Below are 19,684 nucleotides of genomic sequence, written 5' to 3'. Positions count from 1 at the left end.
TCTCCCGCTTAGCAGAGAGTGTGGTGTGGTAGAGGACATCTCCCCGAACGCGTGGGTATGTCCAGATAGTTGCCTCGCGGAGGCCTCTTTGTCCAGTGTCCATTCTGGGTCCGGAAACTGTACTTTTTTCAGCGTTGACCACAGTAGAAGGTCTGCTGCTGTGAATTTTACACCTCTCCCGCTTAGCGGAGAGTGGGGTGTGGTACAGGACATCTCCCCGAACGCGTGGGTATGTCCAGATAGTTGCCTCGCGGAGCCGTCTTTTGTCCAGTGTCCATTCTGGGTCCGGAAACGGTACTTTTTGTCAGCCTTGACCCCAGTAGAAGGTCTGCTGCTGTGAATTTTACACCTCTCCCGCTTAGCGGAGAGTGTGGTGTGGTAGAGGACATCTCCCCGAACGTGTGGGTATGTCCAGATAGTTGCCTCGCGGAGGCCTCTTTGTCCAGTGTCCATTCTGGGTCCGGAAACGGTACTTTTTGTCAGCATTGACCCCAGTAGAAGGTCTGCTGCTGTGAATTTTACACCTCTCCCGCTTAGCGGAGAGTGGGGTGTGGTACAGGACATCTCCCCGAACGCGTGGGTATGTCCAGATAGTTGCCTCGCGGAGCCGTCTTTTGTCCAGTGTCCATTCTGGGTCCGGAAACGGTACTTTTTGTCAGCCTTGACCCCAGTAGAAGGTCTGCTGCTGTGAATTTTACACCTCTCCCGCTTAGCGGAGAGTGTGGTGTGGTAGAGGACATCTCCCCGAACGTGTGGGTATGTCCAGATAGTTGCCTCGCGGAGGCCTCTTTGTCCAGTGTCCATTCTGGGTCCGGAAACGGTACTTTTTGTCAGCATTGACCCCAGTAGAAGGTCTGCTGCTGTGAATTTTACACCTCTCCCGCTTAGCGGAGAGTGTGGTGTGGTAGAGGACATCTCCCCGAACGTGTGGGTATGTCCAGATAGTTGCCTCGCGGAGGCCTCTTTGTCCAGTGTCCATTCTGGGTCCGGAAACGGTACTTTTTTCAGCGTTGACCACAGTAGAAGGTCTGCTGCTGTGAATTTTACACCTCTCCCGCTTAGCGGAGAGTGGGGTGTGGTACAGGACATCTCCCCGAACGCGTGGGTATGTCCAGATAGTTGCCTCGCGGAGCCGTCTTTTGTCCAGTGTCCATTCTGGGTCCGGAAACGGTACTTTTTGTCAGCCTTGACCCCAGTAGAAGGTCTGCTACTGTGAATTTTACACCTCTCCCGCTTAGCGGAGAGTGGGGTGTGGTATAGGACATCTCCCCGAACGCGTGGGTATGTCCAGATAGTTGCCTTGCGGAGGCCTCTTTGTCCAGTGTCCATTCTGGGTCCGGAAACGGTACTTTTTGTCAGCATTGACCCCAGTAGAAGGTCTGCTGCTGTGAATTTTACACCTCTCCCGCTTAGCGGAGAGTGTGGTGTGGTAGAGGACATCTCCCCGAACGTGTGGGTATGTCCAGATAGTTGCCTCGCGGAGGCCTCTTTGTCCAGTGTCCATTCTGGGTCCGGAAACGGTACTTTTTTCAGCGTTGACCACAGTAGAAGGTCTGCTGCTGTGAATTTTACACCTCTCCCGCTTAGCGGAGAGTGGGGTGTGGTACAGGACATCTCCCCGAACGCGTGGGTATGTCCAGATAGTTGCCTCGCGGAGCCGTCTTTTGTCCAGTGTCCATTCTGGGTCCGGAAACGGTACTTTTTGTCAGCCTTGACCCCAGTAGAAGGTCTGCTACTGTGAATTTTACACCTCTCCCGCTTAGCGGAGAGTGGGGTGTGGTATAGGACATCTCCCCGAACGCGTGGGTATGTCCAGATAGTTGCCTTGCGGAGCCGTCTTTTGTCCAGTGTCCACTTTATAAAGTCCATGCACTCCAGTGAATAGCATTTATCCATTTAGATAACTTTATTATTATTATTATAAGGATTTAATTACTTATTCTTACACAGAAACATAATGTGTGTCTTATAGCATCATATAGCATCATTTAAATGCTTAATTTGTAGTTTTAATGTGCAAATTAAACTTTTTTTCAATACTCTAGAGGGTACTCTTATTTTGAAGAGATCGTCCACCGGAAGTCTTAAATTAGCTCACTAGATTAGCTCACTAGACGCTGCCGCTGGAGAACCGTCAGAAAATGTGCTTCCCTCATCATCATTCCTTTCCTCCTCCCCCCCTACCATTATAACTCTATGCCCCCCTACACTACAGTACAGGCTAGCTTCATCACCATGATCACAATGGCTGTAGCTGCTAATACCATCTGGTCCATATAGCCTTTTAGCCGTTCATTACACACTGCTGCTGATAGTATTATTAATATCTCCACATTCTGCTGCCTGCTACACCACGGAGATTAAAAAGGAAGAAATTGGTCCTCAACGCTTCCAGAATCCTGTGTGTGGTAAGAGACGAGACTGACTCAACGATCAACCTGCAACACACAATAATGCCAATGAAGCAAAGCAAGCTAGCCCATGTTGGCTAACTATGATTAGCCTGCTGCTGCAAACAATGAAAAATACATTTTTTTTGGTGTGCAATTAATGCTAACCATGCAGCCTTTATTCATCCCAATGCTTGGAAGAAACAACGCTTTCTATGTGCAGAACAATGTTATATATATGTGCTAATTTTACCAACATGACAAGAAATGTGATAATTTGCTGTCTGATATTTGATCTTGTAAACAAGTCATATTGAAACAGTAATTGTCACTTTGGAACAGCATAATTGCACCCCGTTCCATTGTTTTACATACTCTATTACTGCACAGAAATTAGGCGTTTTAAGTGGTTACCAATGGTTACAGGGTGAAGTGAGAAACATCCTGGTAGCCAACTAGCTATAGCTAACCGAGAGAGCCCATCCTTCTATTTCTACGAACGACATCGCCGTGTGTTCAGCCTTATACAGTACTGTAACAACACATTGATTCCGTTATAACCTTATAACTTATATCCATTAACGGCGATCAATAAATTAATAAGCTCAGAAAACAGGCGAACTACTTGGGTAATACCATGGGATTGTCATGGGCTGTTCCCTCAGTTTAGGGAACACACTGAGGGAACATACATATAGCTAGCTAATCTATGCTCCCTCCACACTCACTCATACACCTAGTTTTGGGCCCAAACTCTTAATCATTACTCTGTATAAGTTATGAATGAATAGTTATTATTTACTCAATATTAGATTTCTGATCAGAGATTGCTAGGCAAGAATCAGAATTATTATTGTCACATCACAGCCAGGTTTACATATGTAAAACAGTTGGTGTTACGAAGGCTTTCACGTTTATCTATAACAAAAAACATTGCATGGATGCAACTGGGACGTATCCGGGGTGATCAAGTCCCGATTTGCGTCCCAGTAACTACCCTCGATCAATCCCATTGGGGAAAGACCATGGCCACACAATCTGTTGGAACTACTCCAGAACTACTCTGCCAGGGCTGGGAGGTACGCTTCTGGCACATGGAAGGACTAGGCTCTGTGGGTTGACTCCTGTCGGGGCCCCTCCTACGTCTCACCAGGTCCACTCCTGCTCTCACCAGGCCCAGGACCAGACGAGCAAGAAGGTGATGCTACAGGCTCCGCTTTCGGCTTGAATGGCCCTCCTAAAGGCCTCACCGAGGGTTTCTGGGGCTTCCTCCTCACGGAGGACACAGGCTGGGGCACTAACCCATACTGCTCACCCGGGTGCCGTCTACATTCCGGCTGTCACTGTCTGAACGTACCATTAGAGATGACGACACATCACTCTGACATCACCAGGATGACGTTAGTATAAAAGGGGCAAACCTCCCCTAATCTAACAGATTCCAACCAACGCACTGAGGAATCTCCAACTTCTTCTCAGCACAGGACACTGGACATTGGACGCTGGACAGGACAGGACACAGACCTCTTCAAGACTGTACTTTCAGACAGTAGAGGAACACCTCAACCCAGATATGGACTAGGGTATCTGGCCATACAACCCAGATACCTCTGTACCGTACACCACTCATACACAAGCACATACCCCAAGGTATCTGGGCCTTACCTCTACTAGCTTCCTTAGACCATCTTCTGAACCACACGAGTTAAAGACATCCCGGTTTAAGTTCTAATCGGACACGACTGTGGCTGGTCCTAATCCTAGGCTTTGAATAACAGTCCTTTCTAGTAGTATTTTTCAGTGGGTGAAAATCGTTTTTGTGCAAGCTCCATCGATTTTGTCATTTCCATAAGAGAAAGGGAAGAGAGGGAGAAATCAATAAAAACAAATGATCAGAATCAAATCTACATATTTACTCTGACAAACGCACACAGGCTACAGAGTTTGTATTTACAGTGTATGTGTGGGTGGATTAATCTCGTTCATTCTTTCTTTCTCTCATGCAGAGTGCAGACCTCTCACATTGTTTTTTTCTACTTTCATTGTTAGGTCTGACAAGTTATGGCTGAGCCGGAGCTTCTGCTGGACTCCAATATTCGACTCTGGGTGGTGCTGCCCATTGTCTTTATTACATTCCTTGTTGGGGTCATTCGGCATTATGTGTCCATTCTTCTTCAAAGTGACAAGAAGTTGACATTAGAACAGGTGTCTGACAGGTATGCTAATCGACTACAATGTACAACATGCAAATTACGTAGTACTGGAGAGATCACAATGTCTTAAAAACACATTTATTTATTTATTTCAATATCCAGCCAGGTGCTGATCAGGAGCAGAATTCTCAGAGAAAATGGGAAATACATTCCCAAACAGGTAATTTTTCTGGATGAATTCAAATTACATTGCACTTCATTTAAATTTATTTTCTCCAAGTATTTCAAATATACAGTAAGTCCTGTACAGTGAAGTCAAGAACTGGATTTCTTATGTTATATTCATTTTTGTTACTGTATTTATTACTTTGTTATTTTATGTCTTTCCATTTTAGTCTTTCTTGATGAGGAAGTTCTACTTCAATAATCAAGAAGATGGATTCTTCAAGAAGACCAAAAGAAATGTCGTCCCTCCCTCTCCAATGACAGGTAATATTCTTTCTGGTTATCATGAAAAACTCAAACATTTCTTATAGCCTGGCTCCAGCTCTGAATCGCTAGTCACGCCAATTAAAACTAATACATGAATAATTAAGTGAAACAAACTGAAAATTCAGGCTGAGTGTCAAGCTAAAACATTTCTCCTAACAGTGTGGAACCAGACCTGTCTTACCCACCCTAGTATCCCAGATGCATTAGCAGTTCTAACCAGTGTGCTTGACTTTTGTTGTGACTATGTGTTTGAAGTCGGTCGGTCAGAAGGCCCTCGAGTTCTGCGCAAGACACACACACGCACACACACACACACACACACACACACACACACGTCACACACACACACACACACACACACACTTGCATTTAGATATACATTTATATCATATAGCCTACTTTATAATGATATACATCACCTGCTGCTACACAGCACACACGCAAAAAATGTCAGTCACCACTTCGTTACACCCGTAAATCGGTGATGTGACAATAAAGATTACTCTTCTGATCATCCAATAACTATACTGCTGAGTCTGACATACTGTATACTATGTCAGCATAAATGGGACAGTTGACATTTGAAACGGCGGTTGTGTTGGTTAAGGAAGCGCAGCAGATTTCATGTGTGTGTGTGTGTGTGTGTTATCTGACTCATGATAACCTGGTTTAACAATCTAAATGTCTGGAACAAGAACTGACTCGGCAGCATTCTGAACGTGGCATGCAACATCTGTGATACTGTCCAGATGCCTCTTTGCCCACATGACGTCTTTGTCCGGCCCGCTTATTAGGAAGTCTTGGACTATCCATGATGGTAACAAGACAACTCACCCCGTTTCTGTTTTCCTCCCAGAATTTTCCCCATTGAGGGGTGGGAGAGGCTGGACAGCAGACGGCTGGACTTTGAATTTCTCTAACTATAAACTTTCATGACAGCAGACAGCAGACAAGTAGAAATATAATTTATGAAAAGCTACTACAGTGAAGTCTGTTCACAGAAGTTGTTGTAGGATATGTGGGGATTATCTGACGAGGTACCATTTGAGTGGGCAAAACCTTACATAATACTAAATAATACTAAATTGTTTATAGGGTCAATATAAGTAAATAAATATAAATAATATAGCCTTTCCACAGGAGTATCTTTTTATATTTTTCCAAAAAGAATACAAACAGGCAACAGCCAATAGCATATTACAAAGTTATCCCCCTCACTGGTGAAAATTCCGGTTGGAAAAACGTGCAAGCACCGGCAACTCACCTGGTGAACTCACCGGGTGAGTTGTCCAGTATTCTCCATGATAAACTCTAGTGTAAACGACTTTGTTACAGCTTCATCCATCAGGTCACAGCTTCAGAACTCCAGGGAATTGTTTCAATTGATAGTAAAGACGTGCACACGACGGTTTCCTCAATCCGGCTCCCGTTGGATTTCTGCAATGGTTTCAACTCGTTTGCCTCTCATAGTTTTGTTTTAACCGCCGGCTTTAAAAAAGAAAAAAGAAAAACAACACTTGAGGCAAAAAACTGCTGATCTACAGGCTCACACAACACACTGTTGTTGAGTTGGTATATTTGTTATTTTCTACGAATGTTACCCCCAGAATAGGGATGCTAGCATTAAAGTGCATAAAGCCATGAGGTTCATGAGTTTGATCCCGGGCTCACCCAGAGTTAGTGTCCAAGTGTCCTCCTTGAGCAAGATGCTGAACGCCTAATTGCTCCCGATGTGCAGGTTGGTGCCTTGCATGGTTTCCTCCACCATTGGTGTATGAACGTGTGCCTACGGTATGTAAAGAGCTTTGGATAAAAGCACTATATAAATGCACTGTTTACCATTTATTTACACAGATCCCAGTATGCTGACAGACATGATGAAAGGCAATGTGACCAATGTGCTCCCTATGATCCTTATTGGAGGCTGGATCAATTGGACCTTTTCAGGATTTGTAACAAGTAATGTCCTTGTATACATATACTTTTATTGTTATTATTATTATTATTATTATTCACTTATACCTCTATAAATGTCATCAACTAGTTTGGACTGCTGCTTGAATATGACCAAATGATTCCTATGAGGGGGAAACCAAATTGTTTTACTGTAGCACATTAGAACGTTAATTTTATAATTAAGTTAATTTGTAAATTCAACAGAGGTGGTTTGTAATACTTCAGAACAGTGCAGTAGTTGGTGAATGCAAAATGTCAGTACATTCCTAACAAATCTGTATAGAATGTACCAATACCAATTATGTTTTTTATACTGTTGAGGTATGCAATGTATCAAATTGCAATGTGTGTCAAGCTGATCGCATTTTCTTTGTTCTACACAGCCAAAGTTCCCTTCCCTCTCACTCTACGCTTCAAGCCCATGTTGCAACAAGGAATAGAACTGCTCTCCCTGGATGCGTCTTGGTAAAAAATAACACGTTATCTAATGGCTATCTGTCTGTCTATCTACTGTATACACACACACACGCACGCACGCACGCACGCACACACAATGTAATGACCTACATACTTATTTGGTATTGTATTGTGTGTGCATTGTTCTAGGGTAAGCTCGGCATCGTGGTATTTCTTGAATGTCTTTGGACTGCGGAGCATGTATTCATTAATCCTTGGACAAGATAATGGTAATTCTTATCTAATTTCCATCATGTTTTTTTGTCCCCTTGGGTGTATAGTAACATGGGCACAGTTAAAGCTAATGGTGCCGTACCGTCGTCCTGTGCGCAATGACATGCATGCCTATTTTGATGCATTCTAAACTGATTACATACAGTGCTTGCTGTTTTAAGTGTTGTTATTCATGGTTTTGTGGAAATACATTTTTCTTCTTTAATTAATATTGACATTGTTCGGTCTGAAAAGGAACATGTAATGCTAATGTTATTATACTGTGACCGGCAAACCTCAGAACACCACTGATTTATAATTCCAAGGTAATTACCCAATTTTGGGCGGGAACCTCTTTTGGTGTTTTAAGCATTATGTTATACTTTAGCTATTGAAAAATTGCAGATCTACAAGCTCATAACGCGGCACCGAGTGCCACGCTATGAACTTGTAGGTCTGCTATTTTTGAAAAATTGTGAAAATATGCCGCAAATCTTTGAATATATATTCTTTCAAAGCGAACGTTTTTAACTCAAATCTTTGCTTCGGGGGGGGGGGGGGGGGGGGGGGGGTCCCTGGAACTACATATTTTCAGATGGGGGTCAGCGGCCAATTACATATATTTTTGAGGGTCCTTGACATGAAAATGTTTGAAAACCACTGAAACAACCCAGAAAACTGTTGGTTGACATAATTCCCCGCCCACAGGTGCTGACCAGTCCCGGATCATGCAGGAGCAGATGAGTGGTGCAGCCATGGCAATGCCTGCAGATACAAATAAAGCCTTCAAGGTATAACGTATATTTTATCTTTAGGTTTTAGGGTAAGCAACAAGGATTTACCGGTAGTTAAAAAATATCTTTCTTTTATTGATTTCTTTCTTAATGTTTTGTCATTTTAGGCTGAGTGGGAGGCGCTGGAACTAACTGACCACCAGTGGGCTCTGGATAGTGTTGAAGAGGAGTTGATGAGCAGGGAACTGGACTTTGACGGAATGTTTAGCAAGGATTTGCCAACTGGCATGTTCTGATAGACTGTGACTAATATGAGCCTTCGGTTTGATTGTGGTTCATTGCAAGGTGGGGTCTCTTTTTGAGACGAATTGTGTAGAAATGAGGCTAATCCTTTCACGATATGCAAAGTTTACACTCACTCATACAATCGTCCTCGCGTTTAAGCATCAGGTCAGGTCTGCTTGCAATGAAATTTCAGCTAAACTATATACACTGGTTCTGTTGTCTATTAGGAGACATAACAAGTTAGAAGGCATAACTTTGACAATTTGACAAAAGTATCATGGAAAAGTAAAACAAAATGAAAGACATATTTTTTGCTTGTTGGAATGCATTATCAATAGCTTGTATTTATATGCTACCGTTACTATTAACATGCCATTAGGTGATGAGCTATACAGTATGTGAACTAGTGTTTTCTATTTTAACTCATGCTCTTTTATGGGTTATTACCGTTGTATTCAGATGTCTTGTAAAAAAAACAAGATACAATTACTGTCATTTTACATAGCTGTGTTTATGAAAGTGATGATTATTTCATTGCACTTCCACAATCCTTCCATCAGTCCCGTGTCAGTTCATAAACAGAGCAGCTGCTTCATGTCACCCGATTGACTGATGGACCTGTACTTAAAACTTGCTGGGTTCTGGCAAAGGAAAATGTGTAGTTGTTACAGTTATTGTGTTTTTGAAATATTTATTTAGACAGTTTATTTTGTAACTATTCCCTGTGTTTTGTATAAAGTCTTGTTTGACTACATAATACTGTTTTACCTTTAATTTCAGTGCACCTTCGTTCACATGATTATTCATATCTTCATCTGACTGGGTGGAACTCAGAAACTCTTTATATATAGAACATATTCCAAATGTTTTAAAAGTCAAGGTCTAGTAGTCATATTGTCTTCATCGTTTTCATGTCCCGTATTTGGCTGGTGCCCCAGGGCACTCATGCGATGCCTTATGTGGATAATCCTGCCCTTTGTCTCGGGAACCATAAGAACCATACATTGCTGTGTGCAATAGGACGTTCCTTTCAGTGCTTCGGTGTGCTTGATAATACATTTTAGCTGCAACTTAAAGCAACATTTGTTTTTTGTGATCAACCTTTTTCTTTAAAACATGAATAAAAAGGAACCCCGGTTTAGCACAGACATTACAGGAGGGGGAAACAACGGTGATGTATACGTATAACAATACATGTTTCTTTTTCTTGCAAAACAAACTTTTGTTTGTTTGTGAACCCCCCCTGTCTTGCTGTGGATCTACGGTGGAGGTCACAGCTATGGGCTAGTCTAGTGCACAGTATGTGTATTATGTATTGACAAGCATTGCAGTTCTGTTGATTGCTATGCATAAACTATAGGAAGTATGAACTATATGCGCTGCATGGTGTCTGTGTTGTATAACCTAAAGTGGGCATAAGTCAACTCCACAGTTTTTTACAAGCCAACAGGTGTTTACAATAGGTGCCACTAGAGAGTGCCATTGGATTTTACAGCCAGACCAGATCTATGTACATAGATGCATATCTGTGTATATTACCGGTACATGGATTTTTATACACTGTATGTATATGTGTGTGTGTGTGTGTGTGTGTGTACAGAGTCTCTCACACACACACACACACACACACACACACACACACAGGCCCCTTTTCCACCGGTTGGTGCCCAATGGGAACCGGTTCAGTTCTTTTTGGTTTTTAGTCCATGAGCCAGAGCACCAAAATTGAAACGTTAATCATGAATTGAGTGGAGCAAAACTATACCTATATTAGATTATTGTCACCATGACATTTTCCCCAATTGAGTACTTACACAAAGTCAATGATTTATAGTATTACAAATTTAACATTTTTAAATATGCAAATAGGAAAATATGCTAAATAATCGAAAATAGGATAAAGCTACTACTGTGGAAGGGTTATCATGTATAATTTACTTGTATTGATCCTATAAACAATTTAATATAAGGTATAGTTTTCCCACCAATTTTGGAGCTCTGGCTCATGGACTAAAAACCAAAAAGAACTGAACCGGTTCACATTGGGAACCAACCGGTGGAAAAGGGGTCACAGAGGAGGCGGAGGAGGAGGACGTGACAAATTGATGATGATTAAGCCTATGACACAAAGTATGGATGCAAAGCACACCTAGGATTCCATGCGCGGGCCGCGGACAAAAGCCGCTGTCTGCCAGCGTCTCTTCCAGGTTTTTAGACAGTTGGTGGATGGAAATTAAGCTCCACTCATGTGGCAGATTGCCGCGTCGACCAGATTCCCGGAAAAGCTTGCCCCAGTGGCATTCTGCTGCGTGGGTGGAGCTTCATTTCCATCCACCAGCTGTCTACAAACCACACAGAGGCGCCGGCAGACAGCGGCTGTTGGCCGTGCATGGAATCCTATAGGTGTGCCTGCGCTGTATGGCAGCCCCCTAGTACCTCCCTCTTCACATTCAATAGATCATGTGATCTTTTGTGGACAGATGTAATTTCATGGGGTCTATAGGACTATAGTATAAACAAAGAAATCACCATACATTTTTGTTAAAAATACATAAAAGCCACTTGTTCGAATGCCCCCACCCCCCTGTCAAAAATTGCTAAAACGAAAGAAAGCAGCAAATCGAAAGAAATTAACACTCATCTTTTACTAACCTAAAACATGACCCTTGGTTGGGAAAAAACAAAGTTGTCCTTTAAGTAAAACATTTAAAGTACTTTTTCCAAAACTAGAAAAGACTTGTTGAGCAACACATGCATCACACAACACAAAATCACACCTGTGTGAAGTGAGTGGTGCAACTCTGTGTGGGGGTCTTCTTCTTCTTTCGGGTTTAATGGCGGTTGGCATGCCTATAAAGGTGCATTACCACCACCAACTGGAATTGTGTGTAAACTTTGTATCGAAAATAAAATTTAATAAATCAAACCCCCAACTAGCTCCCCTTCAGTTATTATTAAATTAAAACAGCGCTCAGCAACTCGCTTAAGGGAGATTGCGCCCTCTGGCGTGATCACAGAAGCATTACATCATACACTCACAAACAATGTAATTGGTTGGGTATGACCACATGGGCGCCTGACCCCTCCCTCTCTCACAGGTATCAGGCGCGTCCTACCATGTTGTCGCCATTCTATTGAATCTTCTCACGTGAGAAGGAGCATGCTACAAAGTCTAGAGCTTTCTTAAGTAACGTTTACCGGACAAGAGGGGATCTTGGCACCACAAACAACACTGAGAACAGCTTCTACTTTGCGGTTTACGAAAACGAACTACTACTACTACTACACTAATTTCGTGGCTTTGGGAAATTGCTCGAATTAGTTCTACTACTATCACTTGGAGACGGGGAACGTTGCCATTTGATAGCCCAGCAACGGCAGCGGCCTGCGAAGAGCCATGTCTGATGCTGTTCCTGCATCCAAATCGGCGTCCCGGCGTCGTCGACGGAAGGCTAAATCCGACGCCGCGGCCCCGGTTCCACAGAAGCACTGTGAGAACTGTCCGAGATGGATGTCTGGGGAGGACGCACACGAGGAATGCGTGAAGTGCCTCGGTTTAGAGCATGCCGTGGACGCCGTCCACAATCCTGGGCAATGCTCTATCTGCACCGACATCCCCAAGCCCCGGTTAGCCCGTAGGCTAGTCAGGGCTGAAGCCTGCTTCACGTCACGCAGTGAGGCCTGGCTTCGCGACCACGTGCGGGACATGGAGGGGCTCGCAAAGGAGCGTGAGAGGCACGCTCGCTCCCCTTCCCGCTACTCTGAAAGTGACTACGCTGACCCTCCTACCGCCGAGGGAACCGGTCGAGCAAGCACTGAAGCCTCGGCCGCAGTCCCCGACGATGGAGCAGCGGACCTCGACCACTCCCCCCCCCGCCAGCGAGCGAGGCCCTCGGAGGGCCCGCCAAAGCCGAAGAGGAGACAACCCGACGCCGCTCACGACGCAGGGGAGTCCATGGGAGAGGAGGAGGAGGGCGAGGACGACGGCGAGAGTTCAGGCTCCACGTGTAACAGATCCGACTGCTCGGGGTCTGACACGGGATCCTCTGACTCCGACGGTGACGAGGAGGCGGCGGAGGCCGCGTCTCGGGAAGAGAAGCGGCTCAGAGCTACCCTCCTGGCCGGAATGGAGGGGCGCTCCGCAGCTAAAACTAACACCGCACCTCCGACTGACACCGCGGCTAAGCCACGAGCCGAGGCTACGGCCCCCACCGAAGCACAACCCCCGAGTGCGCCACTAGCCATGGACGCCTCCAGTCTCATGGAGGTTTTCAAAAAAGCCACGGTGAGGTGCAAGCTGAAATGGCCTGCTGAGGAAGCCCCACAAGTGGCGGAGGACGGCACATTGTGGGACGAACTCAACGACGAGGAAGAAAAACCTCGCCAGAGACAGCTGCTCCCGCTAGCCAAAGGCTTCGATCGCATACTCGGGCTATCCTGGCAAGCCCCCAGCTCTTTCACTTTCCCCCCCGAACATAAAAGAGACCTGGACTGCGCAGGAATGAAAGACGCCGGTTTGGAGGCCGTGCCGCCGATGGATAAAAGAGTGGCTAGACATCTCCTCCGCGGGAAAATAGCGTCTCAAAAGGAGGACCCTACATTTGTCCTCCCCATCGACAAGGACATGTCCGCTGTCGCTAAGAAGACATACAAGTCCCTGACCAAGACGGCCAAGGCCATGAACGCAATATCCCTACTCCAGGGATCGGCCACCTACATTCTGAAGAAAGTAGGAGACGCTCCGACACCGGACAACATGGCAGAGCTGAGACGCATTCATAAAGAAATCATGCGCCTCACTAAGTACAACGTTGGTCTGACTGGCCAGGCCATGGCTGGCATCGTCATCCTAGAAAGGTTCCGTTGGCTCAACTATTCTCCGCAGCTCACCACAGCAGAGAGGAACGTTATTCTGGATCAGCCGCTGGTCCAGGACAACCTGTTCTCGGGGACCATGGCCAACCTGACGGCCCGCCTGGAGACGGATAAGACCAAGGACGAGGCGCTCGACGCCTACCTCCCTACGGAGCCCAAGAAGCCGCCTTTCAAATCGCCTGCTGGCCGGACTTACGACCGCGACAAGAAGAGGTCATACGATCGTGAGTCCAGACCCGTCTTCAAGGCCCCCGAGGCGGGAAGGGCCCCCTCTACATCAGCGGGTCGCCACAGGCCCAACAAGAAGGACAAGGGCTTCAGAAAGCCGTCGGCCTCACCGGGCGCCGGGCAGCAGCGCCGCGGAGGAGGCAATAAGCAGGCTGGCAACAGCCAGCAGCGTAAATAACAATCAGCGGCGCCTCCGGGGGACAACGGACGATGTCTCCCATCTACCCCACGTTCTGGGCACGGGACTCTGCGGAGTAGCCACGGGCTTCACGCCGCCGGAGAGAAAAAAGAGAAGGTTGACAGAACAGGACGTTTTAGCGAAAAATGTCGCGTGTCATGCACTTTTCCACAGTGTTGTTGTTGCAAATGTTCCAAGGGTAACTATGCAGAATACTGTATTCCCTCCTGCTCCCGTAAATACAATAAAGATTTGTGTGAAACGAAAAATGTTGTATCATTGCCAGAACATGAAGGGTATGAGTCTACTGCACGGTTGTACGCTAAAGCGTCCCGCGACAGTAGAACAAAGCATAGTCTCGGCGACAAGGCTTTCGAGCCTTGTTGCTGTTCGACGGGGCCACCACGCCAAAATTTATCCCGAGGCTTCAGTAGCAAGGCCTTTGGGCCTTGTTGCTGTTCGACGGGGCCGCCACGGCAAAATTTATCCCGAGGCTTCAGTAGCAAGGCCTTTGGGCCTTGTCGCTGGCCTCAGCCCAGTAGAGGGCAGCAACCTTCCACGGACGTTCTCCGATCGAGGGAAGCTAGGGAAAAACCCCGCCCGGCCGTTGGAGGGCGCCACTCTACCACAAAGCGGTACAGTGACGCTGAGCCCGCTTGCTCGGTGCTTTCCAAAATGGGAAGAATGCAGAGCACACCCCTGGGTCCTAAAGACCATTTTGAAAGGCTACAAACTGCAATTCTCCGCGGAGCCTCCCACGTTCGAGAAAATAATTTTCTCTCAAGCGAATGGGCAGGCAGCCGTCATCCTACGGGAGGAAATACTCTCCTTATTGGACAAAAGAGCTATTCAAGAAGTGACGCCGGACCAGAGCATGAACGGATTCTACTCGAGGTATTTTCTGGTGAAAAAGAAAGGGGGGGGCATGCGTCCTATACTGGACTTACGTGCTCTAAACAAATACCTCAAGAGATTCCGTTTCAAGATGTTGACAAATGCGGCGCTGTTGCGCATGATGCGTCAGGGAGACTATTACACCAGTATAGACCTCAAGGACGCTTATTTCCACATTCCAATCTACCCACCACACAGGAAGTTCCTGCGTTTCGGGTACGAGGGACGGGTTTACGAATACCTAGTCCTACCTTTTGGAATGTCCCTGAGTCCCAGGGTTTTCGTGAAATGCACGCAAGCAGCAATTGCCCCCCTGAGACAGCGGGGGATCCGCATTGCATGTTACATAGACGACTGGGTCACCATGTCGGACTCACAACAACAGGCGGAACTACACACCGAATGGGTGGTGAGTCACCTTATTTCATTGGGTTTCAACATAAATTACGAGAAGAGCGTATTAATGCCGACGAGGTCTATAGACTTCATAGGCATGACACTGAACTCGGTATCGTTCACAGCTCGCCTGTCAGAGGAGAGAGTGAACTCAGTCATGGCGTGTGCTTCACTGTTCCGAGTGGGACGCAGGGTCCCGTTCCGGACGTGCAAAAGGATGGCTGGTCTCATGGCGGCGGCCTTAACCGTTATACGGCTAGGCAGGTTATACATGAGACCCTTTCAGAGATGGATGCGGTCACTGAGGATACCGGAGCACCATCAACATCGTTCAGTCATAGTACAACGAGAATGTACTTTGGCTCTACTACGGTGGAAAGACAGGTGTTTTCTTTCCGAGGGCGTGACCATGGGTCTAGTAGTCTCGAGGAAGATAATCACCACGGACGCCAGCCTGATGGGCTGGGGGGCCACCCACGAAGGCAGAGCTGCCAGGGGGGTGTGGCACGCCAGTCAGAAGGCGGCGCACATAAACTATTTGGAGCTGATGGCGGTTTTTCTGGCCCTACGACACCTCGAACCGCTGATCAGAGGGTGTCATGTCCTGGTGAGGACAGACAACACAACGACCATGTGCTACATAAACAAGCAGGGCGGACTTCGGTCCGACACGCTGCATGCACTGGCTCATCGGCTGACGCTATGGTGTCACAAACGACTGAGGTCGGTCAGAGCCTCCCATGTCCCGGGGGTTCAGAACCTGGGGGCGGACCTTCTGTCCAGGGGCGGGTACCACTACGCAGAGTGGTCCCTGCACGACGCAGTAGCTGCTCAGATCTGGGACAGGTTCGGTCTGCCACGGGTGGACCTTTTTGCCTCGGAGGGGAACGCGAAGTGTCCGCTGTTCTTCTCCATAGCAGGCACGCCGCCTCTGGGCCTGGATGCTCTGTCACACGATTGGCCCAGGGGACGGCTGTATGCTTTCCCCCCTCTGTCACTGATCCCTCCCCTCCTGGAGAGGGTGAGGACCGAGGGTCTGTCGGTGATTCTGGTGGCGCCAGCATGGGGCTCGTGGAGGTCAGAGATTACTCCTCTACTATACGACCACCCGTGGCAGCTTCCGCTACGCAGGGATCTCCTGACGCAGGCGGGAGGAGAGATATTTCATCCCCGACCAGAGGACCTAGACCTGTGGGTCTGGCCCGTGAGCGGATGAATCTCGATGCCGAGGGCCTTCCTCAGAGTGTTATCGACACTATTCAGAGCGCTAGAGCCCAGTCAACTAGGACAGCCTATGATGGGAAGTGGCGCGCATTTGAGGAGTGGTGTTTACGGGAACGGGCGGTCCCTTTTCAGGCGTCGGTAAGAGTCATTTTGACTTTTCTCCAGAGCTTGATGGACAAGGGATTGGCTTTCAGCACTATAAAAGTGTACTTGGCGGCCATTTCGGCCTGCCACGTCGGTTTTGACAATGACACCGCCTGGAAACACCCTTTAGTGCGTAGGTTCATGACTGGGGCTTCCCGCCTCCTTCAAGTACCTAAGTCAGTGGTCCCTACGTGGGATTTGGCTCTGGTGTTGGACTCCCTGTCCAGGCCACCTTTTGAACCGTTGGAGACAGTGGGACTGCAGTTCCTGTCTTTAAAGACGGCACTGCTGTTGGCACTGGTGACTGCTAAGAGGGTCAGTGACATCCACGCTTTCTCGGTGAGCGAGGAGTGTGCTCGGTTCTCTGATAATAGGACGAGGGTGGTCCTCCGGACGAACCCTGCATTCGTGCCCAAGAACCAACTGGCCGATCGCGTGCCAGTGGACTTGGTGGAATTCTGTCCGCCTCCTTTTGCCTCTGTGGAGGATGAGAGGAGACATACTCTGTGCCCGGTAAGGGCTCTGAGAGTCTATATGGATAGGACAGCGACTGACAGGAAGACGACACAACTGTTTGTCTCCTGGGGCCCCAGATCTTTGGGAAAGGCTGTATCCAAAGTGAGGATTTCACAATGGATAGTGGAAGCTATAGAGCGGTCGTACTCGAGTAAAGGGCTGCAGCCTCCACTGAGGGTGAGGGCGCATTCTACTCGTGGCATGGCGACATCCTGGGCCCTTTGTAAGGGGGTTTCCATTCAGGATGTGTGTACCGCAGCAAGTTGGGGGTCCTCTTCAACTTTTGCGACCTTTTACAGACTGGATGTGACAGCAGCGCCAGTGGCGCGTGCGGTCTTGAGTGTAGCTTCTTAGTAGGAACAAGAGTCCCTTGTTTCCTCAGGCTCTAGGTTCAGTTTTTCCTCTCTCCCTCTCGCCGTAGGCAAGGGGATGTGCTGATAATCTCGTTCTATGGAACTATGATGGACTGTCAGAACCTGGAGGGATGTGTTGACACTCCGATGACCTTTGACGTGTTGATGACCGTCAGGAGGTTTTTTGATGTGAGAGGTAGATCTTCTACTCTCATATACCTTGCAAACAGTGGGTCTGGACCCTTACGACTCTGGGTCTGGACTTTGTGATAACAAGAAGGGAGTGCATTATGTCTCCCTTAAGCGAGTTGCTGAGCGCTGTTTTAATTTAATAATAACTGGTGGTTACGAACGTAACCCAGGTTATTTAAATAAAACTAGCGAAGCAACTCGCAAAAACGCCCTTCTTGTGAGCATGCCTCATGAGAAGTTTCAATGTTATCTTGGAATGGCGACAACATGGTAGGACGCGCCTGATACCTGTGAGAGAGGGAGGGGTCAGGCGCCCATGTGGTCATACCCAACCAATTACATTGTTTGTGAGTGTATGATGTAATGCTTCTGTGATCACGCCAGAGGGCGCAATCTCCCTTAAGCGAGTTGCTTCGCTAGTTTTATTTAAATAACCTGGGTTACGTTCGTAACCACCAGTTTCTGTCCATTCCCTACATCCCAGACCCTAAGGCCTGAGATGGTTGTGCCGAGAAATCCTCTCTCAGCACACCGTCCAGATCTTCCCCAGTAACATCCACCACACCCAAGAATCTTCTGGCTGCTTCCAGCACCATCTTTATTCTTTCCGACTTCCTTGTGATTTCGACAGCACAGTTTATCACCATAGCTATCAAAGCCAGGAACCGGGTCTTATCCATACATATACAGATGCCATGTCCATTTTCCCTTCCCTCTTTTTCTGTTTCCCTCTTTTCATTGTGCTTCTCCATCTCCACTCTCTTTACCACCTCTACATAAGACATTTCTTTCATTTCTGCCTTCATCTTGTGTATCTTAACCTCCTTCACTTTCCTCGCACACTTCTCTGACCCAGCATAATGCTCTCCTCCACAGTGCATGCACTTTGCCTGTTCTTTCTCTTCACACTCTCCTTTACAGTTCTCTTTTCCACACCTCCCACATCTTTTCTTTCCCCTACACACAGATGCTACGTGCCCATACTCTTGGCAGCAATAGCATCTGAGTGGTGCTCTTTCAAAAGGCCTAACACGGAAGCTAGTGTACTCAACATATACCCGCTCTGGCAAAACATCACCCTGAAATGTAAGACACATTGACGAGCTGTCCTCCCGTTTCCCCTCCCTGAATCGTGTCATCCTGCGAGCCGCAATAACTCCTTCAATCTCCATATCCTCCGGCTTCATCGATAGTGGCACGCCACTGATTACTCCCCTCGTTTCCTTTCCTCTCAGGTAAAAAGTATTCACTGAGTGATCCTTATAGTACATGATTCCTATTGCTTTCTCTGCTTGGTCTCGGTTCCTGCACTCAATCACCACCAAGCCACTCCTAGTAATCCTCACAGACTTCATGCTGCCAACCTTTCTCTCCACAAACTTTCCCACCGCTTGAGGCTCACTAAAAAGCCCGTCGGTTTGTGTGTCCGAACTCATCCCGACCACATATCTTCCGATATCTTCGTCACTCTCTGAATCTCCACCTTTCTTTCTTTTCTTTGTATTTCCATTAGCTCTTGGATCCTCCAAATTACTTCTTTCATCCTCTGATGATTCCTTCTCCGATTCAAATGCCTCCAGCCCCGCAGAATCTGCTGCACGGACTTGTGGGACACTGATACACTCCCGTCTGAACCCCCTCCCTCGTACTCCCGGGTCGCTCCGGTGACACACAGCGATCTCTCCACTCCATCATACCCGCGTCATAAGCGGTTCTGTGTGGGGGTCACCCGAACATCCAGACCCCCAGGAACGCGCCCAGGGTGCTGGCCCGGTAGGTTCCGGCCATGGTTCCGGCGAACTGCCCCGCGTCCGAAACGGTCGAGAAATGACAGAATTCTCTCGTGGGGGTCCCCCGGAACTTCCAGACCCACAGTATCGAGCCCAGGGTGCCGGGCCCGGTTTCGGCGAGCCGCCCAGCGTCCGAACCGGTAGAGAAATGACAGAGTTACCATGTGGGGGTCCCCAGGGGGTCCCTCTACTGTACTGTAGGCCTACTGTACTGT

At 47.4% G+C, this 19,684-nt stretch overlaps 2 protein-coding genes across 2 annotated transcripts in view; one reads left to right on the top strand and one right to left on the bottom strand.

The window, feature by feature from the left end:
• The window catches only part of LOC310862779 (RNA-binding protein 5-like), a 102,562-nt gene that overhangs the window by 34,300 nt on the left and 48,578 nt on the right, over positions 1-19,684 (bottom strand). The window lies entirely within an intron of this gene.
• emc3 (ER membrane protein complex subunit 3) lies at positions 2,176-9,705 on the top strand. Its single transcript, XM_083770467.1, has 9 exons — positions 2,176-2,408; positions 4,440-4,606; positions 4,706-4,763; positions 4,939-5,032; positions 6,890-6,994; positions 7,375-7,456; positions 7,598-7,677; positions 8,369-8,451; positions 8,562-9,705. The coding sequence occupies exons 2-9, from the start codon at positions 4,452-4,454 to the stop codon at positions 8,688-8,690; spliced, it is 786 nt and encodes a 261-aa protein (XP_083626593.1). The 5' UTR covers positions 2,176-2,408; positions 4,440-4,451; the 3' UTR covers positions 8,691-9,705.

This window comes from Protomyctophum parallelum, assembly GCF_964188405.1.
Source record: "Protomyctophum parallelum genome assembly, chromosome: 8".
Taxonomy (NCBI): domain Eukaryota; kingdom Metazoa; phylum Chordata; class Actinopteri; order Myctophiformes; family Myctophidae; genus Protomyctophum; species Protomyctophum parallelum.
This window is presented reverse-complemented; position numbering and strand designations above follow the sequence as displayed.